The sequence below is a fragment of the Ranitomeya variabilis genome, chromosome 3 (assembly GCF_051348905.1).
Source record: "Ranitomeya variabilis isolate aRanVar5 chromosome 3, aRanVar5.hap1, whole genome shotgun sequence".
Classification (NCBI taxonomy): Eukaryota; Metazoa; Chordata; class Amphibia; order Anura; family Dendrobatidae; genus Ranitomeya; species Ranitomeya variabilis.
The window spans coordinates 431,985,732-432,009,219 of NC_135234.1; the positions used below are offsets into that span (position 1 = coordinate 431,985,732).

At 42.3% G+C, this 23,488-nt stretch overlaps 1 protein-coding gene across 1 annotated transcript; it reads right to left on the reverse strand.

The window, feature by feature from the left end:
* Nucleotides 1-879: 879 nt before the first annotated feature.
* SUMF2 (sulfatase modifying factor 2) lies at nucleotides 880-23,254 on the reverse strand. The gene is made up of 9 exons (XM_077296407.1): nucleotides 23,061-23,254; nucleotides 17,106-17,262; nucleotides 16,802-16,916; nucleotides 12,572-12,616; nucleotides 12,174-12,324; nucleotides 11,953-12,008; nucleotides 6,345-6,429; nucleotides 2,550-2,715; nucleotides 880-1,569 (listed from the first exon to the last, which is right to left on the reverse strand). The coding sequence occupies exons 1-9, from the start codon at nucleotides 23,227-23,229 to the stop codon at nucleotides 1,479-1,481; spliced, it is 1,035 nt and encodes a 344-aa protein (XP_077152522.1). The 5' UTR covers nucleotides 23,230-23,254; the 3' UTR covers nucleotides 880-1,478.
* Between the last annotated feature and the right edge of the window lie 234 nt (nucleotides 23,255-23,488).

Sequence of the window (23,488 nt, forward strand, 5' to 3'; positions counted from 1 at the left end):
ACTTTCCTAGCTTTTAAAAGTCTGCTTTGGGGGTCATCTTTGTGAGATGCCTCCTAAGTGACCAGCATGAGGTAGACCTTGAGTACCCATTCGGCCCTAGGTTCAAGAGTGCAAAGAAAACTTCATAACTAAGGCTTAGTTTACATTGTGCAATGTGCAGTGTCAAACGACCAACAAGGCGCTTGCTGATCAGCGGCTGTATAATATCCTGTTTATACAGGTTGACTGGGATTCAGATGGGCACTGAATGACCTGTAATAAGAATACTCAGTGAACATAGGCTGCCATTTTTCTAGGCAGCGTGAGTCCTGTTTACACAGGTAAATGAGCTGCCGAGAAGGATGATTTTTTGTACAGCACAAAACATCATTTTGACTGATGAACGAGTGTTTTGCTCATTGATCAGCCGTCTATTAGGACTACACAATTATTGGGAAAGGAGCGTTCCTATGAGCGCTCGTTCATGATCTCAGGCAGTATAAATGGGCTTTAAGGATGTTTAACTGTCTGGCAAAATGAAAGGATCTGTCAAAGTAACGATATCTCGTGTTCTCGAGCTGCAGAAGATCGGCCGCCCAGTCTATCCCGTTTTGCCTCCATACGTGACACATGGAATTCTCTGTCTTGTGGTAACTCCATGTGATCCCATACAAGCATTATATTGACTTGAGACACTCGAAAAGGCAAGTTCAGAATCGCTTGTGCATTCATCCACACTGCCATGGTGTCTTAGCAGAGTAGAGGATTTAATTAGCAGGGACAGCTTAGTATAAGGTGTGTGCAAAAATGCAAAGGGCTGCCATGGAGCTGCTAAATGTATTTCTAGCTCCTAGTTTGAGAAGTGAACCCACCTCATGTTCCCAACCTAGTACATGTGTCTTGTGTTTTTTTAAATGAAGTCACGGGGCGTCGTTGTGGCCAATCTGAGCGGAAGCACTTTCCCTTTTTCCAGATCAAGTCAAACATTTTTAGTAAACAGATGAGGTGAATTTATTGTGCTTGTTTTTTGTTTAAATCTGAAAAAAACCATTAAAAAACACTGATCAGATGAGATAAATAACACTTGGTATGTCCTCTTCTTCTGCATTATTCAAACCGGTCTGTCCATGTAGATGGAGGCTCAATCATTGTCACAAAAGTAAAAAGATCAAATATATAAACACACTGTGCAAATGCAGGATATATTTCATGGGAAAATCTAAAACCCGACATCCGCATCTTCATATACACCTGTCCCACAATGCTGAGAGGTTTGCAGAATAATGTACTGGTTACATTTCCTCAAGTATCTAGAGATCAAAGAGTTCATGGTCCTTCATGTATTGACAGAAGTAAAGAATCTAGTATCTGTCTCAAGTTCATATTGAATTCCTTACAGAACATAGACATCACAGTGACTTGTACACCAGCAGCCAGGACTGTTCCTGAAGAGTCTTATGGCAGTTCTTCACACAGAGTCATCACTTAAGACACCTGGCTCAAAGATCTTCTTTTCCGTGTTTTGTAGGCTCGGAAATGACACAGCGAAAGCTTAGGTTATCTGATGCGGAGTCTGGGGTGTTGCCCATTCTGTATTAAAAAAAAAATAAGGAAAAAGAAAAAATGTTCCCATATTTGATGTACATGGTTAACAGTATTGAGAAAATCCAATTTTCCAAATTACATCCTAGACATGTTAAATATCTGGTTGGTGAGCCTCCAATAGGAGGGTTTTATATGGGTGCTAGTGTGATTTGAGAATTGGGTGAGACTTGACCATCGTCAGCCTCAAATTATATGATAAAAGCGTGGAAAGCTTTCACCAGGTCAATGGTATATAGTGGACACATATCTACTTTATTACATGTCACATTAGCATATATAGCAGTGTAAGCAAGAGAAAGGAACGTTCTCACCCATATTCTAAAACTCTCTATACTCATTAGATAGCTGGCGGCAGAAGATACAGGAGAGAGCCGCTGTTAGACCACCTCTGGTGGTGGCTTACGTCAAGAGAACACAAGGATTGACAGTCTAAAATTGGACATGCTGGATCCTTATCTCCCCCAACAATCCTCGGACCGGGGAGAGTCCGTAATGGCAGTTTCCTGTGCACCGCCCCACAGGCTCCGTGCTTCCTTGGGGCAGCCTCCCACCGAGTTACCAGCAAATTCAGAGACAAATCGTTTCCAAGCCACCAGAGAGGTAATTCTATTCCTTTATTCATCCAAAATGTATCATAAAAACAACGTTTCGGCCAACAAGAGGCCTTTATCAAGCATAAACATCTGCCATTTTGCTCATGCTTGATAAAGGCCGCTTGCTGGCCGAAACGTTGCTTTTATGATACATTTGGATGAATAAAGGAATAGAACTCTCTCTCTGGTGGCTTGGAAACGATTTGTCAGCGGAACCCCTCAATGGACTATAAAGTGTATGGGGGCCCTTCAGTCACTGTTGGCACTATATACTAATATGCCATAGGTATCACACTGGATACATGTACACTACTGACTTGGTGACTGCTCTGTCAAACTTGTTCTAAATAAGTGAAAGTAATAGATTCATACCTGGTAGTCACTCGAGCTTTGTGATTGGCTGTACCATCCAATGTATCAATCCAAGAAGCCCCTCGCAGAACATACATCTTCTGCCCGCTCTGTGTATTGCTCTGCCCAGGTGGGATATATTCTGTAGATGTCCATTCCCAAGTGTTTCCCAGCAGGTCAAAGAGCCCTGATATACAGAAGCAAATCATTCTTTTTATTATGCCAAGTTGAAAATGGCTTAGACTTTAGCTGATATTACAATTTTACATAGGGAATAACGCGCATTATGGGACCAACAGAAAATGCCACAGAAAGAATATCTCAGCCAGACCAAGCTGTGAGTGAGTACTGGCTCTCAGCAAGACACCGGTTGTGTATGGAGTCAATTGACAATGCTCCATGGGAAAATGTGTGCAAATAAGTGATGAAGCATAGCCAATAAGGCTCCATACCCTACCGGCCTCCTATATTAGAGCCAGAAACGCCCTAAAGCTGCATCATGGGCATCTCAGACCCTGCTCTGTACTGATGACTAACCGGAACTAGCTTAGCTAAACTTCCTCGCATGGATATATATAATCTACATTACTCTCTAGCTACTACTAGCAAGATGGCTTCCTTCACTCTCACAGTTTTATATTCTAACACACTCACTGAATTAGAGAGTATCTCCCAAAAACTTTCTTAACCTCTTAAAAATAATTTGTCACCAGGTTCTTGCCATCTAATCTGGGAGCAGTATAATGCAGAGACGGACACCTAATTCCTGAGATGGGTCACTTGCTGGGCTGCTTGCTGTAGTTTTGATACAATCTCCATTTTATCAGCAGGAGATTATCACCAGAGGACTAATATACCTGTTGCCAGGTAGTCTTTTATATTCAAGAGCTCTGTATAAACCCCCCCTCTCCACAGATTGGCAGCTTTCTGCCTATGCACAGTGTACACAGACAGCGTTATGGGCGGGGTTATACAGAGCTCAGCACTCAGAGAACTGGTAGATCTGCAGCAGATATAACCATGATTTTATAAAAACTACTGGAAGAAGAGCAGTAAGTGATAGAATTCCTGATTTCAGTGATGTGTCTCTACATGATGCTGCTCTCCGATGGGGTATCAAAAGCTTGGTGAAAGATTCCCTCTAAGGACACAGCCAATGTTTGCCTTTTCCTCCCTTTCTTCAAAGATCAATAACTTTTTATTTTTCCATCGCCATAGCCTTACCAATACTCAGGAACAAGTTGCAGTTTGGATTGAAACAAATCAATTTATTATGTACTGAGCAATATAGTGAGGGAAAAATGCTGTAAACCCCCCCCCCAAAGCACTTCTGCCTGATTTTTGGGTTTCATTTTTACAGCACTAATTGTAGGGTAAAAATAAAGAAATATCATGATTCTCCAGGTCACATAGATTACCACGGTACCAAACATGTATTTTTTTTTAACTACTATTACAATGGATTCAAAAAATATGAACTTTGTGAAAAAAAATTCTTTGTGTTGCCATTTTCCAAGACCTATAATTTTTACTTTTCCATCACTTGAATTATTTGAAGGTTTGTTTTTTGCACGCAGAAAGGTAGATTTATTGGTATCGTTTTGATTACTTTGAATTGCATTTTTGTGGACAATGCAGTGCCCAATATTGGCATATTTTGGCAATTTGATTCATTTTTCTTCAAGAAATATCCTGCAGAGGTTATTAAACAACTCTATATTTTTATATAGCAGACTTTTTACACACATGGCAACACCAAATATGCACACTTTTTAAATTCTTTACTTTTTAAATTGATAAAACTATGGGTGATTCAATTTTTTAGTTTATTATTTTCTTAGAGAAGCACACCTATCAAAGTTTTTATTCTCTTAATGTATTGCAATCATCATACTATATAGCACTGTGTACTTACAATTGCTCATTTTGCCTTTCTACTTAGCTAATTCTTCTCTTTTCCATTAGGTCTATGACATCACGTGATTAAAAACTGACTAGCTGAATCCGTCTTAGCTCTATGTAGAAAGAAGTCTATTTTCCCTGCACGAGCCATCATTAGAACTACAATTCTACATCACTGCAAAGTCCCTGGCAGCACAGCTCCACCCTCTATTCAACTCCTCACCCAGCTTCCGCCCTACCAGGGACACTGCAGTGATGTAGAATTTCAGTCCAATATAATATGATGACTGCAATATATTAAGAGGATAAAAACTGATGGGAGGAGTGCTTCTTGTATTTGTTTTTGCTTTCTTATCCATTTTTTCTAGTCCTCATAGGGGACTTGAGCCTGCAGTCTCTGATTGCCTCTTCTATATTATGCAATATTGCAAAATGTAACCCTATTAATGGTCTCCTATGAAGCCCAGACTGGGATGCCAAGAAATACCACTATGGCAGCAACAGGACACGCTATTGTCACCTAGTGTTCAAGTTAAAAGGGTGGTGGATGTGATGGTGGGGTTTTATGGGCATCCATAAAATTGACAGAAGGATTGAAGGGGTTAACAGCAGTGATCGCAGCTAGCTCTGGTTGCTGCTGTTAGAGGCAGATACTGGTTATAAAGCACAGTCAGCACCTGAGCCCGCTCCATGACGGACAGGGGTTAAAGAAAGAAAAAACACTGTCTTGTGAAGTATGTACACAGTATATTACATTCTTCATTTTGTCATACATGTTGCCGGCACAAGTTCTCATCTGTAGAAGGCAAGTGATAACGACTGGTGTCAAATTCCTGACTTCTGTTATTGCTTGTGAGGAAAGTTGGATAATTCTGTCACATCCCTGTTATTATCGGTGTATTGCACAATCTGCGGTTGTGAACAGCTGGTAGATCATACACAGAACTCTACAGACGCACTGGATGGAGAACCCTGCAGAGAAATACTATTCCACAAAGAGCCATGCAATGCTCAGGCCCCACTTCATGTAGCACTGTTGGCAGTATCAATATTGGCACCAGTGATGTCACATTAACAAAAAAAGAATCCTTCAGTAAGATTAACCTTTCCACCACCCCCCATCTCATTTATTGGCATGTAGGTCTTTGAAAGCTACATACATCGACACCTTTATATTTTTTATCTGTTGCTGCATTTCTAATCATTTGAGGTTTTAAGTGATCTCAGCGAGCACTACCTCGTAGGTTGATTCCCCACACAGCATTAGCCTTTTAAGCTGTGAGGCCAGGCATCTATCAAACAATGCGGAAACAATCTCGGGAAACAGAGGCTCGAGAAGTGCTCTGTTATGCCCATAGCACTTAACACCAAATTTTCATATGATGTGAAACGCTGATTTTTCGGGATGCACATGGATTTAGCTTTCAAAGACCTACATGCCCATATATGCAGTTAGAGTTTGGGAGTATAGAGGTGATCTTACTGACAGATTTTCTTTAATGCCAAATTACTAGCAGGTAACACTAACACTAAGGTAAGGGTCATATAGTTTTCTCCTTTAACGTGTAAACAAAAGTTTAAAACATTTTTTATATATTGTACCCCCTCTGGAACTTTGTTGATCAGGGTGGTCCTGATACATAAATGTGCATTGTGGTGCACAGGCCAATAGACTTTCAATTCAGCAGTGTACCACTGTGTGCACGCTCATGCATAAGCTACGCGTTCCCACCCCATGGTGTATGTTATAGGTTGGGGACTCGGGACCTAGACCAACCGTGCTCTGCAGGGGCCTAGACTATCAAAACTGGTTTCAGTTTATCTAAACTCTGTAAACCCCAGTGTTTGGATAATTGTAATGATTTTACTTGTACTTCCCAACGTTTGTTTCTAGGCATTGCTGGGCAGACTTACCGTAAGCATTCTGTGCAGGGAATGCATCTACTGGTGACACCCCGTGATACCCGTCCTCAGCCGTGTCCAGAGTGGGGAACTTACCCTGTAGGCAATAAAGCATCATGTCAGGAAATAGCTACTTACCAGAGAAGTGTATATGTGCAATCAGAAATTATACAGTCTGTCTGTGTGTATGGGGTGTACTTGTGTGTGTGTCAATGGCCTACATTCACCCACAAACATTGGCTTCACCCCTTAGTGACCGAGCCAAATTTTACAATCCTGACCACTGTCACTTTATGTGGTAATAACTCTGGAACGCTTCAGCGGATCCCATTGATTTTGATAGTGTTTTTTGTGACACATTGTACTTTATGATAGTGGTCAAATTTCTCTGACATAACTAGCGTTTATTTGTGAAAAAAACGGAAATTTGACAACTTTCAAACTTTGGACTCTTATGCCTTTAAATCACAGAGATAGGTCACACAAAATAGTTACTAAATAACATTTTCCACATGTCTACTTTACATCAGCACAATTTTTCAAAAAAAAAAATTTTCTTGTTAGGAAGTCATAAGGGTTAAAAGTAGACCAGCGATTTCTCATTTTACAACAAAATTTACAGAACCATGTTTTAGGGACCACATCACATTTGAAGTCACTTTGAGGGGTCTATATAACAGAAAATACACAAAAGTGACACCATTCTAAAAACTGCACCCCTCAAGGTGCTCAAAACCATATTCAAGAAGTTTATTAACCCTTCAGGTGCTTCACAGGAATTTTTGGAATGTGAAAAAATGAGCATTTAACTTTTTCACAAATTTTTTTTACATTAGACCAATTTTTTTTATTTTCACGAGGGTAACAGGAAAAAAATAAAAATAAATAAACCGACCCCAAAGTTGTTGTACAATTTCTCCTGAGCATGCGGATACCCCATATGTGGGGGAAAGACACTCTTTAGGCACACGGCGGGGCTCAAAAGGGATGGAGCGCCATTTGACTTTTTGAATACAAAATTTGCTAGAACAATTAGCGGCCGCTATGTCGTGTTTGGAGAGTCCCCGATGAACCTAAAGTGGAAACCCCCACAAGTGAACCTATTTTGGAAACCACACACCTCAAGGATTTTATCCAGGGGAATAGTGAGCATTTTTAACCCACAGGTATGACACAGAATTGTATAATGTTATATTGAATATATCGTCATTAGTGTTGAGCGCAAGTGCTTGCTACTCAAGTTTGGATCGGGTGCTCAGGTATGCACCAAATATCACGGGTGCTCGAGTGACATGCTCGAGTCCCTGCCCCGCATGCACCCCCAAAAAATGTGGGGATCTGCGATACTCCGTGTACACCTGAGCACCCAATGCAAACTCGAGTAGCAAACAATTGTAATTTTTTTTAAGTTGAAAAAAACAAAACAATTCTAACTCCAACCCCAACCCTAACCCCAACCATAACACACCCCTAACCCTAACACAGCCCCAACTGCAAAGGATGGAATAATAATACATTATTTTATCATTTTTATCTAACTAAGCGGGTGACAAAGGGGAGTTTGATTTACTATATTTTTTTTATTTTGATCACAGTGATAGGATCTATCACAGTGATCAAAAGGAACCAATAGGAAAAATATCCTATTGTTGCCGGGTGCTAGTAATAAAGAGGTAAACCTAATACCCTTGTCTGGAGCACAGACAGTAGCCGAGTTGACTCCTTTCCTTGTACAGTAATGAGGAGAAGTGCTAAGCAAATCAGAGTATAGCTATATATCAGGCTAAGCCAAAAAACATCAAGGATATGAACCTAGATCCAAGGGCAAAGGAACAAATCCCCTTCAAGACTGGGCGGAACATGAGGCCAGAGCCCCATGGCACAAGAGTAAACAGGATAAACCTTACCACTAGTTAAACCTTGTAAAAGCTTACAGGGGTTTTCCCACAAAGTTAATTTTAATCAACATATTAATCAATAGATCTTAATAATAGTAAGTTCCCCAATTGGATGTGTTTAAATAAAATGTTCCTGTGCTGAGATAATCTTATAAATGTGCCCCTGCTGTGAACTGTGTAATGGCTGTGTCTGACCGTACAGGTACATGGTCTGATCATACTACAGCTTCTGGGCAGGGGGGAAGGAAAAGAGACATTATTCTAGTCTTAGGGTACCGTTACACTAAACGATTTACCAACGATCACGACCAGCGATACGACCTGGCCGTGATCGTTGGTAAGTGGTTGTGTGGTCGCTGGAGAGCTGTCACACAGTCAGCTCTCCAGCGACCAACGATGCCGAAGTCCCCGGGTAACCAGGGTAAACATCGGGTTACTAAGCGCAGGGCCGCGCTTAGTAACCCGATGTTTACCTTGGTTACCATCGTAAATGTAAAAAAAACCAAACCGTACATACTCACATTCCGGTGTCACGTCCCCCGGCGTCGGCTTCCCGCACTGACTGTGAGTGCCGGCCGTAAGGCACAGCACAGCGGTGACGTCACTGCTGTGCTCTGCTTTCACTTTACGGCCGCCGCTCAGTCAGTGCGGGAAGCAGATGCCGAGGGACGTGACACCGGAATGTGAGCATGTACTGTTTGTTTTTTTTTACATTTACAATGGTAACCAGGGTAAACATCGGGTTACTAAGCGCGGCCCTGCGCTTAGTAACCCGATGTTTACCCTGGTTACAAGCGAACACAACGCTGGATCGGTGTCACACACACCGATCCAGCGATGACAGCGGGAGATCCAGCGACGAAATAAAGTTCCAAACGATCTGCTACGACGTACGATTCTCAGCAGGGCCCCTGATCGCTGCTGCGTGTCAGACACAACGATATCGTATGGATATCGCTGGAACGTCACGGATCGTACCGTCGTAGCGACCAAAGTGCCACTGTGAGACGGTACCCTTAGAGACACTATGGTAAAGACATGAGTGCTACCCTACCACACACCGGGGTCAAATCATTAGGCCCAGCATAATTTGAAGACACTGAAGCCCAATCATAAGACCTATGCAGCCACCCATGAGACAGAAAAGTTAATTCAACTCAAGAGACATAGCTTGGGAAGCCACCTAGCTTCAGCCTGGCGGCTGCAGGCCTAGCATTAGCGCAGAGGCATAAAGGCATGAGGTTCGTAGCAGTCCAGAGGCCAAGCTCGACAGAGGCAATACAGTGCTCTAAGTTTGCTTTCACATATCAGTTTTTTGCCATCAGTCACAATCCGTCGAATGTTGAAAAAAACGGATCCGTCGCAGATTGTGAAAAACTAATGCGACGGATCTGTTTTTTACCAGATCCGACTAGCTGATCCAGCTAATTGGATCCTAAAAAAAAAAAAAATCGGAGCATGCTCAGTTAAAAAAAAATCTGTCGCTGTCCATTTTTTCGACGGACACAAAAATGTTACTATGTCCGTTTTCTACAGTCGCCGGAAAAACAATTTTCGATGGATCCGGCAAACGACTGATGAAACGTGAGGCCATTCGTCACAATCTGTCGCTAATACAAGTCTATGATTAAAAAAAAGCATCCGGCAGCAACATTCGCCGGATCCGTTTTTTTTTAAATTCGCCGGATTCTGACTGATGGCAAAAAAACTGATGTGTAAAAGCTGCCTAACCTGTGCTGCCCCCAAACAGTCCTGTAGCTTCAACCCTTTCATTTCTCCTCATAACTTCTGCTTCTGTTTGCACTCCAGGAACAGAGGAAGCTGGCAACACCAAGAGCCCTCTATCGGAGGGAAGCAGCATCGCAACCAGGAATACTGCATTATGCCAGGTGATTCACTGGCTGGCTGGTGGCTGATGGACCTCTACCCTGTCTACTCTGAGAAGTGTCGGCCCAGGACCTCCTGACAGGGGGAAAGAAAGGCCAGAAACCCCCAATCACACCTAAGTACGAACACCAATTTATTTGTAAAAAGAGGACAAGCTTCTTTTATCTTCACTCTGGGATCACATCTCATACAACTACCCTCTGCAGGGGCAGTAAAAACCCTGGAGGGTGCTGGAGGGAGGTAAAGATCAAGGAAGACAACCTTATCTTGGTTTGCTGTCCTGAAGGACGGACTGGAAACATGCACTCAACAAATTATTAGACATGGACTTTCTCTGCGGCACATTTGCGTGAACACTAAGACACAGAGTCAAATCAAAGGCATCTTTTCCCAGGGGCATGTTCACCCTACGTTCCTGTTCAATTACACTGGATGCAAAAGTGCAGCATTTCATATGGAGAAGGGAAGACCAGTCATCGAAATACACAATCATACAGTTTTTTCTCACATGTGCTGGCTGAAATATCAGTCAACCAAAGACAACGTAGACCTGTCATTGTGTAACCCTATACATTAAGATAAATGGTAGGGTTCATGGGCAGACAAATCTCCCACCTGGGCTTGAAAATACATAGAAGCTTGGTTAAAACACAAATATTACATATCTATAGCCACACACGGGGATGCAGAAGTAGGCGGGTTTTTAAATAATAGTTGACTTGTAATCATGATATCAACTGTGCATGGTTTTCTTGAAAATAGCTAATTTTTAAAAACTCAACAAAAGAAAAAGCCCATCTGAGTAAGGTCTGGTGACTGTTGTGGTCATTCAACCAGGTCTCGTTTACCTATCCACTTATAATGTTAAAAAAAATAATATGATAAGACACTGAATGCCTACATACGCACAACGCTGTACGATTATATATATTATAGATAGACACACACATATACAACAGTGCTGCACAAAGGTTTCAGGCAGGTGTGCAAAAAATGCTGCAAAGTAAGAATGCTTTAAAAAATAGAAGGTTTAATAGTTTATTATTATCAAGTAACAAAATTGAAAGTGAATAAACAAGAGAAACGTAAATCAAATCAATATTTTTGTTATGACCAAGCTTTGATTTAAAAATAGAATATCGTTTTCATGCAGGTAAAAAAAGAAAGTACTAATTGTATTATTGCATGGAAAGAAGCACATAACAGATTAAGGACACAGAGAACAAGAAAACCATTTGCTGGGAATGATGTTCCAGATAATATTCTCTTTCAGGTGCCAAAATTAAGCCTCTGTTAAAAAAAAATGTATTTAATGGAAATGGATTAAATGGACTAAGCAGCACAAGCATGTCCCTATATCTATTATTATTATTTGATGCATTAAAAACTTTTTGGAGCTCCGCACTATCCGCAGTGAAATGTCTAGAAAAGAGTCATGGAGGTAGAGCCACTCTCCTAAAGCATGACTCTAAATGCTTCCATCTTCTTTGAAGTCTTTAGTGTTATTCAGCACATGGGCAGATGAAGCAGGGGCCAGTACACCTCGCTTCACTGTACATGCACCAGGTGTACCCGAGCCTGTAGAGTATCAATGACTATTCATTTGCATGTGGTGTGTGTATTTTATTAAAGTTTTTTGTTGTTTTTTTTTACATAGACAAAACACTGATTAATATATAGGGGCAAGTTTAGAATATCGATCCCAGACAATAAAATACTCTTTACAATGGTATATAAACAAGACTGGCCCAACTTCATGTATGTCTTAGATACTTTTAACCAATGAAACTGATAAGATGGAATTTGATAAGAAGACTGGGAAAGTAAAACATTACCTGCCAAAGATTGCTCCTATTTTTCTCAAACTTGTTCCCCCACGGATAGGTGTTCCCTGTGAGCACAGAATGACATTACACTTTCCATTTTCATGATGTGACGGTACGTGACGTTATATCCCTGCAGTTTAATTTTAGGAAAACAAGCCTTTGCCGTGCACATGATTTAAAATCAATTAAAGCCAAATTAATTGAGCAAGCCTAAGCCAATGCCACCTTACCTTTAAGCCCTCCTCTTGCAGCAAATTCCCATTCTTCCTCTGTCGGTAGCCTCTTCCCCAGCCACTTACAATAGGCCTGTGCATCGTTCCAGCTGACCTGCAACACAGGGAAATCCAGCTTCTCCTTGATTCCGGACCCCGGCCCAGTGGGCTAAAGAGGGAGGAAGAATACATCTCATATACATGACTGCCAATAGCACGAGGCTTAAAAATAAGGAGACCTAAAAAGTGACAATTTATACATAACATGATTTGTGTGACTGTCTCTTCAGGAATTGTGTAGACATAAAGGGGAAATAAGATTATAATTGGGTGTCAGGATGGCTCTACACAATGTTCTGCCGCATTCTGGACATTATACATTCAGATACAATAGCCAATATATTGCACGTCCTTACCTGACGCCAAAAGGCTCTTTCTACAGGAAGCCACCACGGTGCGGACTGAAATACAGACATCGCAACAATATTACTGTTAGCTCCTCATAGATGACATTAAAAAAAACAAAACAAGAGGATATTCTTATTTATGGGAAGCAGTTGGTCAGTTTTTACATAGCAAAGTATTGGTATGCCTGTATAGTTGCTGGTCCCCTTAAAAAAATAATACCTTCTTAAGTAGAGGTAAGACCTGACAGTCATGAGAAGTCTGGCACAGCATCCACATGCAAATCAGGCCGGAAGTGCACAGGGGGTGTGTCAATGCAATTGGACACCTTCTTAAAAGTATACTGACACGCCCCCAATGCACCTCCAACCTGATCTGCATATATATTCTAGGCAACATTTCTCCAGCCTGGCACATTGTATCCCTAAAAAAAGAGTTATCATATTTATTAAGGGACAAGCGCCTTTACAGCCATCCCGCCACTTCCATATGTAAAAAGTGGGCCAAAAGGTTCTCTAAAAAGAAGTCCCATTGTGGGAAAAAATGACTATGGCCAGAAGATGCCAAAAACAATGTGGTATGTTTGTTTCCAGCTGGTAATGTAATAATGGACTACGGTGGCCAAATGTAACCTGCCATGGTGACATTACTGAGAGTACAGGTATGTCTTCATTGGGCAAATTTGAACCCTTTCCATTGATAAATGCTAGTGATCAGATCACTTGTATCATCTAGACCCCTGGTGCACACAATTGGGCATTTGCTGAAGAATAAGGGTATGTGCACATGTTGCAGATTTGCCTGTGAAATTTTCCGCAAAGAATCTGCATCTCTTGGCAGAAAACTCAGGTAAAAATATGCGCGGATTTGATACGTTTTTTTTAATGCGGATTTTCATGCGGCTTTGTATGCGTTTTTGTAAGCTAAATCTAGATCTATTATTTAACAAAAAAGAATTGTGATGTCATTTCTTGTCCAACATCTTCATTTACATACTCCATTGAAGAATAATGTTTACACACAGAAAGATGGATAGATGATAGATCTATAGGTAGATAGATGATAAATCTATAGATAGATAGATCTATAGATAGATAGCTAGATCTATAGACAGATAGATAGATCTATAGATAGATGATAGATCTACAGATAGATAATAGCTAGATAGATGTATAGATAGATATATCTATAGATGGATAGATATATCTTGATGGGCATACATGAATTGGCCAATTTATGCGGTAAGATCCTTCATTTTCATTCATTTCCGTAAGTTTAAAAAAAAACTTGAAATTTTTTTTTTGAGTAGTAGAATCTACATTATGTTTTTAACGTTTTTCTGTGTTTTCACATGGCCTAGTCTTATACATAGTGCTGCTGTGCTTACTTTTCTCTATATAATGCAGGCTGGCAGCTTCAACATGTTCACACTTAGGAGGTGCTTGTCAGTCTTTTTGTATATTTAACTATTGGATGTTGGCTGCATCAGCCTGATTATTCACTCCTCCCATTGACCTGCAGGTGGCCGTTATCAGCTGTACTTGCCCATAAATTGTAGGCTAAACCCAGGAGCAGACATGAGTGTCCAAAATTATAGGTTGATCTTCCAAGAGAAGGCATGTACAGTAGAGTAGGACCCATCAGAGGGAGGTCACCTTGCCGTGGTTGATGGGCATAAATGAATTGGCCAATTTATGCGCTAAGAACCTTTATTTTTCATTCATTTCCGTAAGTTTAAAAAAAAATTTGAGTAGTAAAATCTAGATTATGTTTTCAATGTTTTTCTGATTTCACATGGCTTAATCTTATACATAGTACTGCTGTGCTTTCTTTTTTCTAGATATATCTATAGATAGATAAATCTATAGATAGATAGATAGATAATACAAAGCCCAATGTTTAGTAACAAACATAATAAAATGGTACATAGAGCCTTAAATAAAGACACACACACACACACACAAAATCTGCGTTAGGTCGGGGTCACACTTGCGAGAAACTCGCACGAGTCTCTCACCTCAATATCCGGCACTGCCGCCGGCATTCGAACCGGAGTGTTCGGCTACATAGAAATACATGGAGCCGCACACTCCGGTCCCGAGTGCCGGCGGCAGTGCCGGGTATTGAGGTGAGAGACTCATGCGAGTTTCTCACAAGTGTGACCCCGGCCTTAAACGCAATATCTGTTTAATTTAAAAAATAAAAAAAATGGTGTGGGCTCCCGTGCAATTTTCTGCACCAGAGAGAAAAAGCCAGCGACTGGGGGCCAATGTTTATAGCTAAGGGGATCTTCCCAAGCTATGAACATCAGCCCGCAGCTGTATATTTAGCCTTTACTGGCAATTAAAATAGAGGGACCCCCCCAAAAAAGGACATTGGGACTTTCTATAATTAATAGCCAGAAAAGGCTATGCAGACAGCTGCGGGTTAATATTCATAGCCTAGGAAGGGGCCATGCATATTGCCCCCCACCCGGCTACAAACACCAGCTCACAGCCGCCCCAGAAATGGCGCATCTCTAAGATGCGCCAATTCCGGCACTTAGCCTCTCTCTTCCCACTGCCCTGTAGCAGTGGCATATGAGGTAATATTTGTGGGGTTGATGTCACCTTTGTATTGTAAGGTGACATCAACCGGCTTAGTAATGGAGAGGCGTCAATAAGACACCTATCCATTACTAATCCTATAGTTCTGAAAGGGTTAAATGAACACACAGCCAGAATAAAGTATTTTAATGAAATAAAACACCACACAGTTTCCCATCTTTATTGTTCTACCAATCTGTGCGATGCCCTCGATCTCCTGCAAAAAATAATAAACCAACAGAAATACTCACTGGTCCGATGTAGTCCATTTAATAACGAGTGTCCCACGACAATCTCCCCTATAGAACAGTCACATCAGGAGATGTGACTGCTCTACAGGGCCTCCAGTGACACACTGACAGGAGACAATGGCTCATGCAGCGTTATCACTGAGGGTTCAATAGAGTTTAGGCTCTCACTTTACGGCACTGCTGCGTGAGAATTTTCCCACGCAGCGGTGCCGCAAGTGACAGTATGAACTCTGCTGAACTCACGGCGGCGGATGGATACAGTGTTGAGGATTATCTCCTGTCATTGTATCACCGGTGCCCCTGGAGAGCGGTCACATCTGCCGATGTGACAGCTCTCAATGGGAGATCGTCGTGGTACACTCGTTATTAAATGGATTACATCGGAACAGGGAGTATAGTGTTGGTTTATTACTTTTGTTACAGGTGATCGAGGGTGTCAGGGACTAGGTGATTGGTGAGTATGTACTGTATGTGTATATATGTTTTTTTTTTTTTTTAACAGTAGCCGGATGATGGGACTACTGCTGTCCCATCATCGGCTAGCTGTCACTGTGGCAGGCATAGCCGGCTGGGACTAGTAGTCCCATCAGACGATGCATGCCTACACACAGACCCGCACACACACACACAGCCCCGCAGACACATACAAACCCCCGCACACAGACATGCACATCTTCTCCGCACACACAGGGTCTCCACTCACACATATAGTCTCCGCCCACACTCTCTTCCTCCTCCCGATCTGCAGCATTTCTCACAGGCAACTCCGCAGCAAAACCGCAAATCTTTATTACACCTGCGGTTTTGCTGCGGATTTGCCTATCTCAATGGTAGTCAATAGGTGCAGAAACGCTGCATATCCCCAAAAGGAATTGACATGGTGCAGAAAATAAAACGCTGCAATCCGCACGTTTTTTCCGCAGCATGTGCACAGCAATTCTCAATTTCCCATTGACTAACATTGGCTGTGCACTACATTGCTTATTTGATGCAATTCCGTGCATCCAAAAAAGCTGCGGAAACACATCAAAATCCATAACGTGTGCACATAGCCTTAGCACTTCAATCCAGAGAAAAAAAATTAAGTGCATGTGATTGGGATATTTTATACTCCAACCAGACGCTGAGGAAAATATCTATGTGAACTATTAAACGCACTGTGCATAGTTAAAACCACTTTGTGGTGTGGCAGATTCTATATTGAAAAGCTGCAAATTAGTGCCATAGAATGGGTAATCTGCACGGGGGTCTGCTGGCCAATCTGCGGAAATGTATGCATATGTAATGATGACTGATGATTTCACTAATGGATATGTTCCTGCATAAAAACAATCTTTTGGTGATCTCTGCACCAGGATGCCACTATGTGCCCGGTGATCCTCCAAGGAAGTACACTGGAACCTACCTCCAACTTCCGGGAAACTTTTTTTTTCAGCTCATCTGTTACAAAATCCTCAAACACAAAACTCCAGCCAAACGTCTCAGCCTCTGATTTGTACTTTGTCGCTCTTACAAATTCCCTAAAATTGAAATATTAAAATAAATATGAGAGTTGTCCTTCAACTTTAAAAAAAAAAAAATAGAAAACGAGAAAAGGTCACCTTTCATTGGGTTTGTTACTCCTCAACCACACAAATCTGCTTACCCCTACAGCAGTATCGAAATTGGACTGATGCACATTACCGGAGTCCACTAGTGTTTAAAGTTACCTGAAATTCTGGTTGGTGACAGGGTACTTGTCAATTGCGAATTGCTTTACAGTCACTTGTTTGGTTGGACGTTCTCCGTCTTTCCCATCAGGAGCGTTTGTTCCCATAGTGAACTTTCCGCCATTGACTTGCACCATTAGATCCTTTAGTTCCTGACCTGTAGTTAGAATAGGAATATATTTGGCAATGATAAACAGAGCAACATTCCCCTCGCATTTCAGACTGATTGGTGACTATCACGTGCTTGCAACAGAACTAGCCTGATCGCCCATTGCATGCAGGCTAAAAACATCCATAGCACCAGCAATCTTACTACATTGGCAGAGCTGCTGAGCATAGTGATTGGCTGCAGCGGTGATGTGTGATATAGGTAACGGCTTTTTCCCCCAAAAAACTGTGTAAAAATGAAAAAAAAAAAAAAAAAAAAAGTGTATGTATCCTCTTTTATAGCAATGACATTTTGATGTCAACATGAGACCACTGCAGTCAATCACCGGCTAAAGTGTGTTCATCCGTGTTTAAACATCATTGAGTGTCAGTTTTTACTATCAGTTTTTGGACATGCGCACACAGAGGCCCCCGATTCATCAAGCCGCAGCTGTATGTGTCGCGGCTGTGTGACAGTCACAACACATGCATGGAGAGCCTGTGTGTCGGCGCCAAACAACTGATTATCAGGAGCGCCCCAGGTATCCGGGTTCCCGAGGCAGCTATTCGGTAAGTGCTATACCTATTCGGATAATTGCTTATCCAAAGCTTTTCCATCAACACTAATCCCTACCTGTCCGCAGAGATTGGCACCCTAGCGTAAACTATGTGGCAGCCCCACTCAGCGTGGACTGACCCTGTTGGACCCTATCTTTAGATTGAACACCAAAAAATTATAGGGTCACAGTATGAAATGTATCAAATTCACAAAACACCTTTTTCCTAGAAAAGGATTTAGTTGACTATAGATATGTAGGATAAGGGCTGGTTGTCAATTAGTATGGCGGCATGACATATGATACAGGGACGTGGTGTACTAAGAATGTCTTGGAAGCCCATAGGATATCAATGACAGGTTGAAGAGTCAAAGTAAATAATGTCACAATTAATACCGTATATATGATCAATGGCACATTACAAACTGTATGCTGGGGGACACAGCTAAGTTAGCATAAATAGGGCAAGTGCTCATGGTCAATTTATATAGCATGACATTAAAGTAAAAACAGATGTCAAATAGTGATATCTCCAAATGTTCAGAATATATCAATAGTGCTCAATTAGGCTACGTTCACATTTGCGGTCGGCGCCGCAGCGTCGCCGCATGCGTCATGCGCCCCTATATTTAACATGGGGGCGCATGGACATGCGTCGCACTTGCGTTTTGCGCCGCATGCGTCCCTGCGGCGCCCGCGCGCAGAGGACGCAGCAAGTTGCATTTTTGCTGCGTCCAAAATCAATGAAAAAAAGGACGCATGCGGCGCAAAACGCAGCGTTGTGCATGCGTTTTGCTGCGTTTTTGTTTGCGTTGTGCGTTGCGGCGCCGACGCTGCGGCGCACAACGCAAATGTGAACGTAGCCTTAGGTAGTCAGGAAAAGAAATGAAAGATTCAACTCCTATGTCACATTAATATGAAACATACAGACGCTTCTCACAAAATTAGATCATCAAAAAGTTAATTTATTACAGTTCTTCAATACAAAAAGTGAAACTCATATATTATATAGTCATTACAAAGAGTGATCTATTTCAAGTGTTTATTTCAATGTCCAGAAGGCAGTCATTGACACACTCCACAAGGAGGATAAGCCACACAAGGTCATTTCTAAAGAAGTTGGCTGTTCACAGAGTGCTATATCCAAGCATATTAATGGAATTTTGAGTGGAAGGAAAAAGTGTGGTGGAAAAAGGTGCACAAGCAACCGGGATAACCGCAGCCTTGAAAGGATTGTTAAGAAAAGGCCATTCAAAAATTTGGAGGAGATTCACAAGGAGTGGGCTGATGCTGGAGTCATTGCTTCTAGAGCCACCACACACACATGTATCCAGGACATGGGCTACAAGTGTCGCATTCCTTGTTTCAAGCCACTCATGACCAACAGACAATGCCAGAAGCGTCTTACCTGGGTCAAGGAGAAATAGAACTGGACTGTTGTTCAGTGGCCCAAGGTGTTGGTTTCCAAATGAAATGCAAAATTTACTTTCATCTGAAAGAAGGTCCCAGAGTCTGGAGGAAGAGTGGAGAGGCTCACAATCCGAGCTGCTAGTGTCTAGTGTGACGCTTACACAATCAATGATGGTTTGGGGAGCCATGTCATCTGCTGGTGTAGGTCCACTGTGTTTTATCAAGACCAAAGTAGGCAGCCGTCTACCAGGAGGTTTTAAAGCACTTCATGCTTCCCTCTGCCAAGATTTTTGGAGATGGAAATTTCATTCTCCTGCAGGACCTGGCACCTGTCCACACTGCCAAAAGTACCAATACCTGGTTTAAAAACAACAGTATCACTGTGCTTGATTGGCCAGGAAACTCACCTGACCTTATCCCCATAGAGAATCTATGGAGTATTGTCAAGAGGAAGATGAGAGACACCAGACCCAACAGTGCAGATGAGCTGAAGGCTGCTATTAAAGCAACCTGGGCTTCCATAACACCTCAAGAGTGCCACATGATAATAATAATAATAATCTTTATTTATATAGCACCAACATATTCCGCAGCACTTGCCACATGGTGACCGCCTCCATGCCATGTTGCATTAATGCAGTAATTGATGCAAAAGGAACCCCGACCAAGTATTGAGTGCATGTACTGAACATATATTTCAGTAGGCCAACATTTCGGATTTTAAAATGGTTTTTCAAGCTGGTGTTATAAAGAATTCTAATTTACTGAGATAATGACTTCTGAGTTTTCATTGGCTGTAAGCCATAATCATCAACATTAACAGATATAAACACGTGAAATAGATCACTCGGTTTGTAATGACTCTATATACAGTGGGTACAGAAAGTATTCATACCCCTTTAAAATTTTTCACTCTTTGTTTCATTGCAGCCATTTGGTAAATTAAAAAAAGTTCATTTTTTTCTCATTAATGTACACACTCCACCCCATCTAGACTGAAAAAACAAAAATGTCATTTTTGCAAATTTATTAAAAAAGAAAAACTGAAATATCACATGGTCATAAGTATTCAGAGCCTTTGCTCAGTATTGAGGAGAAGCACCCTTTTGAGCTAGTACAGCCATGAGTCTTCTTGGGAATGATGCAACAAGTTTTTCACACTTGGATTTGAGGATCCGCTGCCATTCTTCCTTGCAGATCCTCTCCAGTTCCATCAGGTTGGATGGTGAACATTGGTGGACAGCCATTTTCAGGTCTCTCAAGAGATGCTCAATTGGGTTCAGGTCATGGCTCTGGCTGGGCCAGTCAAGAATGATCACATAGTTGTTCTGAAGCCACTGCTTTGTTTTTGCTGTGTGCTTAGAGTAATTGTCTTGTTGGAAGGTGAACCTTCGGCCAAGTCTGAGGTCCAGAGCACTCTGAAAGAGGTTTTCATCCAGGATATCTCTGAACTTAGGCTACTTTCACACTAGCGTTAACTGCAATACGTCGCAAATGCGTCGTTTTTGCGAAACGCCGCATCCAGCAAAAGTTTTTGCTGGATACGTTGTTTCGTCATAGAGTAACATTAGCGACGCATTTGCGACGCATTTCCAAACGGTGAATGCGTTTGGCGGCGTTTGGGCGTATGGTAGCGGTCCGTCGGGAGAAAAAAACGTTACATGTAACGTTTTTTGCTCCCGACGGTCCGCTTTTTCCGACCGCGCATGCGCAGTCGGAACTCCGCCCCCACCTCCCCGCACTTCCCCGCACATCACAATGGGGCAGCGGATGCGTGGGAAATATGCATCCGCTGCCCCCGTTGTGCGGCGGAGAACACACTAGCGTCGGGAACGTCGGCCCGACGCGCAGCGACGGGTTGTTCCCGACGCTAGTGTGAAAGTAGCCTTAGTCGCATTCATGTTTCCTTCAATGGCAACCAGTCGTCCTGTTCCTGCAGCTGAAAAACACCCCCATAGCATGATGATGCCACCACCATGTTTCACTGTTGGGATTGTATTGGGCAGGTGATGAGCAGTGCCTGGTTTTCTCCACACATACCGCTTAGAATTATCACCAAAAAGGTCTATCTTTTCTCATTAGACCAGAGAATCTGATTTCTCATAGTCTGGGAGTCCTTCATGCGTTTTTTAGCAAACTCTATAGGGGCTTTCATATGTCTTGCACTGAGGAGAGGCTTTCATTGGGCCACTCTGCCATAAAGGCCCAACTGGTAGAGGGCTGCAGTGATAGTTGACTTTGTGGAACTTTTTCCCATCTCCCTACTGCATCTCTGGAGCTCAACCAGTGATCTTGGGGTTCTTCTTTACCTCTCTCACCAAGGCTCTTCTCCTGCGAATGCTCAGTTTTGCTGGACGACCAGGTCTAGGAAGACTTCTGGTGGTCCCAAACTTCTTCCATTTAAGGATTATGAGGCCACTGTGCTCTTAGGAACCTTGAGTACTGCAGAAATTCTTTTGTAATCTTGGCCAGATCTGTGCCTTGTCACAATTCTGTATCTGAGCTCCTTGACCAGTTCCTTTGACCTCACGATTCTCATTTGGTCTGACATGCACTGTGAGATCTTAGATAGACAGGTGTGTGCCTTTCTAAATCAAGTCCTATCAGTTTAATTAATGACAGCTGGACGCCAATGAAGGAGTAGAACCATCTCAAGGAGGATCACAAGGAAATGGACAGAATGTGACTTAAATATGGGTGTCTGAGCAAAGGGTCTGAATACTTATTACCATGTGATATTTCAGTTTTTCTTTTTTTTTTTTTTTAAAAAAAATTTCTACATCTTTTTTTTCAGTCTAGATGGCGTGCAGAGTGTACATTAATGTGAAAACAAAACAACTTTTTTTTAATTTATCAAATGGCTGCAATGAAAGAAAGAGTGAAAAATTTAAAGGGGTCTGAATACTTTCCGTACCCACTGTAATATGTTTCACTTTTTGTATTGAAGAACTGAAATAACTTTTTGATGATATTCGAACTTTGTGAAAAGCACCTGTTCACTGACAAAGACAAGAACAGTCTATAATTTTAAGGGTAGGTTATATAAATAAATTTATACAATGATTTTCTGGATTTTATTTTTGATATTCTCTCAATGTTAAAATTAACCTACCCCTAAAATTATAGACTGTCCATGTCTCTGTCAGTGGGCAAACTCACAAAAATCAGGAAGGGATCAAATACTTAACGTGTGTGTGTGTGTGTGTGTGTGTGTGTGTGTGTGTGTGTGTGTGTGTGTGTGTGTGTGTGTGTGTGTGTGTGTGTGTGTGTATATATATATATACACACACTGAAAGGATATCAATAGTAAATGCAGTAGTGTGTACGGAGTCGGATAGCGCAAAAGATTAAAATGTATATTTGGGGAGAGTTATACAAATTGTCTAACTGAGAACTATCATTGTTGCCATAGCACCCAACCACAATGGAGGTGTGTGCTGACATAACCCAGTCAGTCACCCTACTATGTAGGTATACACTGGCATATGCCAACCATGGGCTCGCATGTTAAATAAAAGCAAAGGTGCATCACGTGGTATACAGATGGCTCTGGGAGGACGCAGCGGTACTTTCCTGCCATACGTGCAGTGTGAACAGACTCCATTGTTTCTTATGCAGTTCACCCTCCATAGCCTGTAAAAGTGATTGTGAGCAGAGGTGCAGAGCCGCGTCCCGTGTAAGGCGCTGTGGTCAGTATGCCCCACAGGGTACAGGCTACCGCACCTGTGTGTTCCCCTGCACTCACACATACACTGTAATAATGCTACACTACAGGGAGGCTGAGAGCCCGGCGACTACAGCGCGCAGGCGCAGTGTTCCCCCTGTGTCTCGCATCACTCACCCCGTGCCTGTGCCACCCACCGCCCCACTGCACACAGTACGAGCAGGCCCAGGGCAGGGCTGCGGGCTCTCCCGGTCACCATCTCTGCACATATATCCTCCGAGCAACACTCTCTCCCTGCAACTAAAAGCTGAAACCTCACAGCTGTAATGTCTGCAGTGAGCGCCATTTTGTCGGAGTCCACCAGTCATGTGATCTGCTTCAGCTCATCGCACTGAATACAGTGATGCTCTGAGTGGTGGTGGGAGACTGCCATAAATCCTCTGCTGGTAGTTAGATGGGGTTTGAAAAGCAGAGTGTAAACCGTAGTGAGCAGCAAGCATGGCTCATGGGCTCTGAGGAGCTCTGCTGGGCGACCACAATGGTGGCGTTCTCTACAGGTGCTCACCCTGCCACACAGGTGGTGGATTTGCTGTAATGGCTTCCAG

Bases quoted from the DNA above. Each gene is read 5' to 3' on its own strand.
- SUMF2 (XM_077296407.1), bottom strand. From the start codon at position 23,229: ATGGCGCTCACTGCAGACATTACAGCTGTGAGGTTTCAGCTTTTAGTT. The intron at 17,263-23,060 runs GTGAGTGATGCG...TTCTAACTACAG, and splicing joins GTGGGTGGCACAGGCACGGG to GTCAGGAACTAAAGGATCTA. The intron at 2,716-6,344 runs GTAAGTCTGCCC...TCTGTATATCAG, and splicing joins CCCTGCACAGAATGCTTACG to GGCTCTTTGACCTGCTGGGA.